The 5,482-nt window shown below is 48.2% G+C and overlaps 1 protein-coding gene across 1 annotated transcript in view; it reads left to right on the forward strand.

Moving 5' to 3' along the window:
* Nucleotides 1-2,608, forward strand: part of LOC109883992 (zinc finger B-box domain-containing protein 1) — a gene marked incomplete in the record, with an annotated part of 25,565 nt that extends 22,957 nt beyond the window's left edge. Inside the window, 3 exon segments of the mRNA XM_031796319.1 lie at nt 1,791-1,970; nt 2,068-2,287; nt 2,577-2,608. Of these exon segments, the coding sequence (XP_031652179.1) occupies nt 1,791-1,970; nt 2,068-2,287; nt 2,577-2,608 (432 nt within the window).
* Nucleotides 2,609-5,482: the final 2,874 nt, after the last annotated feature.

The raw sequence follows: 5,482 nt of genomic DNA on the forward strand, positions 1-5,482 counted from the left end.
ATTCAACAACTGAGACATAAACTGAACAAGTTACCCAGACATGACTAACAGAAATGGAATAATGTGTCCCTGAACAAAGGGGGGGGGGTCAAAATCAAAAGTAACAGTCAGTATCTGGTGTGGCCACCAGCTGCATTAAGTACTGCAGTGCATCTCCTCCTCATGGACTGCATCAGATTTGCCAGTTCTTGCTGTGAGATGTTACCCCACTCTTCCACCAAGGCACCTGCAAGTTCCAGGAAATGTATAGGGGGAATGGCCCTAGCCCTCCTATACAACAGATCCCAGACCTGCTCAATGGGATTGATATCTGGGTTCTTCGCTGGCCATGGCAGAACACTGACATTACTGTCTTGCAGGAAATCACACACAGAACGAGCAGTATGGCTGGTGGCACAGTCATGCTGGAGTGTCCATGACGGACCCTCCACCTCCAAATCGATCCCGCTCCAGATTACAGGCCTCGGTGTAACGCTCATTCCTTTGACGATAAATGTGACTCCGACCATCACCCCTGGTGAGACAAAACTTGTCAGAGAAGAGAACTTTGTGCCAGTCCTGTCTAGTCCAGCGACGTTGGGTTTGTGCCCATAGTCGACGATGTTGCCTGTGATGTCTGGTGAGGACCTGCCTTACAACAGGCCTACAAGCCCTCAGTCCAGCCTCTCTCAGCCTATTTCAGACAGTCTGAGCACTGATGGAGGGATTGTGCGTTCCTGGTATAACTCGGGCAGTTGTTGTTGCCACCCTGTACCTGTCCCACAGGTGTAATGTTCAGATGTACTGATCCTGTACAGGTGTTACACGTGGTCTGCCACTGCGAGGGCGATCAGCTGTCCGTCCTGTCTCCCTGTAGCTGATCAGCGGTCCGTCCTGTCTCCCTGTAGCGCTGTTTTAGGTGTCTCACAGTACAGACATTGCAATTGATTGCCCTGGCCACATCTGCAGTCCTCATGCCTCCTTGCAGCATGCCTAAGGCACGTTCACGCAGATGAGCAGGGACCCTGGGCATCTTTTTTTTGTGTTTTTCAGAGTCAGTAGAAAGGCCTCTTTAGTGTCCTTAAGTGGATCATAACTGTGACCTTAATTGCCTACCGTCTGTAAGCTGTTAGTGTCTTAACGACCGTTCCACAGGTGCGTGTTCATGAATTGTTTATGGGAAACAGTGTTTAAACCCTTTACAATGAAGATCTGTGAAGTTATTTGGATTTTTACAAATTATCTTTGAAAAACAGGGTCTTGAAAAAGGGACGTTTCTATTTTTGCTAAGTTTATATTCCTTATTCTCCTGCTTTCATTTCTTTCTCCTATTATATTACTCTATCTCTAGCTATCCTCTCTCTATCTCCCTCCCTCCCAGTGAGGCCATTGCCTCAAGGACACAACATCGTTGATAGAGATAGGTTAACCTGTGTGGTCACACTGGTGATTGATAGAAGGAATAATGGCCTTAGCCCCTGGTTACAGAGAGAATCAATCAGACCCTGTTTTTAAGGCATGGTTTATAGAGGACGTTCATACTTGATCCATATTTGATGTGTGGATTTAAATTTAAATAATGTAATTTGATGCTGGAAGTGATTTCCTGTTTCAGGGGTCAGGAGGAGAATTTGTGAATGAGCCCATGTGCTTCATGGGTAATTATATACATGGTGAGTTGGGCAGCGTAGAATAGTGTGAATAGAACTGGTAGCCCTGAGCCATCTTCTCAGAGCCATGCTGTAGCAACAGGAGTAGTTGTAAAGATGTGTGTGTGTGTGTCACTCATCACTCCCCCTCTCTCCTCACAGACAGAGATCCAGACCTCGGTGAGCACACTGGATGTTGTGAGTCACTTCCAGAGACAAGTTCAGCCCAACCCCAAGTATGATTCCCAGATGGCTGGGAGAGGTGGAGGGGCGAGGGGGCCGGAGAGAAGGACCCAGGCCGCTCCCGCTGTTACACATACCCACAATGCACAGGGAAGCCAGGTGAGAGGTCATCAGGAGATATTGTCCTTAGCCAGGTTATTAAAAAAGCTACCTTCCTCTTTTCTTAAAGTGATCATTGTGTTTCTCAATGTCACAGGTTTTAGTTGTGAATCCCTTGGGGGAGGAGGAAGAGGAGTTTGATGAACTGGAGGATGAAGAGGAGAAGGAGATGCTGACTACCTCACTGCTGGGAGGACAATATGATGAGGAGGAGTCAGCTCTCTCCTTTCAGGAGGCACTCAGGCACTGGAGAGGAGAGAGAAGAGAGGGAGGAGAGAGAGGAGATGCAATCTGGAGACCCTTCCAAGCACGGACAGGTATAACACACACACACACACACACACACACACACACCATGCAATGACTAATGGTTTGGTTTACAGACAGGGGAACGTACTAGAACTGCACATCCACTCAGACAGCGATGGATGAATGGTAATAGTAGAAACTATAAAGGCAGACATACAGGCAGAAGTGCTCAACATGTACCTGGCATCCTTCACCTGCCCACTCCTTTCTTTCTCTGTCTCTCCCTCTGTCTCTCCCTCTTTCAGTGCTGTATAACTCGTATTGTGGAACGTTTGTTTGGTCTACTCGTGTGACTAGTCTTCTCTGTCTCTTTCACTGCCCTGAAATGATAGAGCTACAGTACTGGGTCTCAGTCTGTGTCGATGTCCACCTCCTCTTCCTCCTCTTCCTCCTCCTCCTCTTCTGTGTTGTGTTAAAAAGCAGTACAGTAGTGATGTTTGGGGTTGTTATGAGGAGAGGAAACACTGTAGAGGTACTGGTGCATACCGTAGGTATCCCTGTGGTGAAACACTGTAGAGGTACTGCTACATACCGTATGTATCCCTGTGGTGAAACACTGTAGAGGTACTGCTACATACCGTATGTATCCCTGTGGTGAAACACTGTAGAGGTACTGCTACATACCGTATGTATCCCTGTGGTGAAACACTGTAGAGGTACTGCTACATACCGTATGTATCCCTGTGGTGAAACACTGTAGAGGTACTGCTACATACCGTATGTATCCCTGTGGTGAAACACTGTAGAGGTACTGCTACATACCGTATGTATCCCTGTGGTGAAACACTGTAGAGGTACTGGTGCATACCGTAGGTATCCCTGTGGTGAAACACTGTAGAGGTACTGGTGCATACCGTAGGTATCCCTGTGGTGGAACACTGTAGAGGTACTGCTACATACCGTAGGTATCCCTGTGGTGGAACACTGTAGAGGTACTGCTACATACCGTAGGTATCCCTGTGGTGGAACACTGTAGAGGTACTGCTACATACCGTAGGTATCCCTGTGGTGAAACACTGTAGAGGTACTGGTGCATACCGTAGGTATCCCTGTGGTGGAACACTGTAGAGGTACTGCTACATACCGTAGGTATCCCTGTGGTGGAACACTGTAGAGGTACTGCTACATACCGTAGGTATCCCTGTGGTGAAACACTGTAGAGGTACTGCTACATACCGTAGGTATCCCTGTGGTGGAACACTGTAGAGGTACTGCTACATACCGTAGGTATCCCTGTGGTGGAACACTGTAGAGGTACTGGTGCATACCGTAGGTATCCCTGTGGTGGAACACTGTAGAGGTACTGGTGCATACCGTAGGTATCCCTGTGGTGGAACACTGTAGAGGTACTGCTACATACCGTAGGTATCCCTGTGGTGGAACACTGTAGAGGTACTGCTACATACCGTAGGTATCCCTGTGGTGGAACACTGTAGAGGTACTGCTACATACCGTAGGTATCCCTGTGGTGGAACACTGTAGAGGTACTGGTGCATACCGTAGGTATCCCTGTGGTGGAACACTGTAGAGGTACTGCTACATACCGTAGGTATCCCTGTGGTGAAACACTGTAGAGGTACTGGTGCATACCGTAGGTATCCCTGTGGTGGAACACTGTAGAGGTACTGGTGCATACCGTAGGTATCCCTGTGGTGAAACACTGTAGAGGTACTGGTGCATACCGTAGGTATCCCTGTGGTGGAACACTGTAGAGGTACTGCTACATACCGTAGGTATCCCTGTGGTGGAACACTGTAGAGGTACTGGTGCATACCGTAGGTATCCCTGTGGTGAAACACTGTAGAGGTACTGGTGCATACCGTAGGTATCCCTGTGGTGGAACACTGTAGATGTACTGGTGCATACCGTAGGTTTCCCTGTGGTGAAACACTGTAGAGGTACTGCTACATACCGTATGTATCCCTGTGGTGAAACACTGTAGAGGTACTGCTACATACCGTATGTATCCCTGTGGTGAAACACTGTAGAGGTACTGCTACATACCGTATGTATCCCTGTGGTGAAACATTGTAGAGGTCTGCTACATACCGTATGTATCCCTGTTGTGAAACACTGTAGAGGTACTGCTACATACCGTATGTATCCCTGTGGTGAAACACTGTAGAGGTACTGGTGCATACCGTAGGTATCCCTGTGGTGAAACACTGTAGAGGTACTGGTGCATACCGTAGGTATCCCTGTGGTGAAACACTGTAGAGGTACTGCTACATACCGTAGGTATCCCTGTGGTGAAACACTGTAGAGGTACTGCTACATACCGTAGGTATCCCTGTGGTGAAACACTGTAGAGGTACTGGTGCATACCGTAGGTATCCCTGTGGTGGAACACTGTAGAGGTACTGCTACATACCGTATGTATCCCTGTGGTGGAACACTGTAGAGGTACTGCTACATACCGTAGGTATCCCTGTGGTGGAACACTGTAGAGGTACTGGTGCATACCGTAGGTATCCCTGTGGTGAAACACTGTAGAGGTACTGCTACATACCGTATGTATCCCTGTGGTGGAACACTGTAGAGGTACTGCTACATACCGTAGGTATCCCTGTGGTGGAACACTGTAGAGGTACTGGTGCATACCGTAGGTATCCCTGTGGTGAAACACTGTAGAGGTACTGCTACATACCGTATGTATCGGAGAAAGCACCATACAGAAGGAGAAATGACTGCAAACAACAACACTGTTTTCCCCCGACTGATGTCATCGCGTGACAGAACAGCAGCATATGAACTGCAATTTACCTTGATGTGTGACTCCCCCAGCGCTTCTTAAAGAACAGTTACAACAGTGTTGGGCCTGACACTGTTTCAGTTACAACAGTGTTGGGGCAGACACTGTTTCAGTTACAACGGTGTTGGGGCAGACACTGTTTCAGTTACAACAGTGTTGGGGCTGACACTGTTTCAGTTACAACGGTGTTGGGGCAGACACTGTTTCAGTTACAACAGTGTTGGGGCTGACACTGTTTCAGTTACAACGGTGTTGGGGCAGACACTGTTTCAGTTACAACGGTGTTGGGGCTGACACTGTTTCAGTTACAACGGTGTTGGGGCAGACACTGTTTCAGTTACAACGGTGTTGGGGCAGACACTGTTTCAGTTACAACGGTGTTGGGGCTGACACTGTTTCAGTTACAACGGTGTTGGGGCAGACACTGTTTCAGTTACAACAGTGTTGGGGC

The sequence above is a fragment of the Oncorhynchus kisutch genome, linkage group LG18 (genome assembly GCF_002021735.2).
Source record: "Oncorhynchus kisutch isolate 150728-3 linkage group LG18, Okis_V2, whole genome shotgun sequence".
Classification (NCBI taxonomy): Eukaryota; Metazoa; Chordata; class Actinopteri; order Salmoniformes; family Salmonidae; genus Oncorhynchus; species Oncorhynchus kisutch.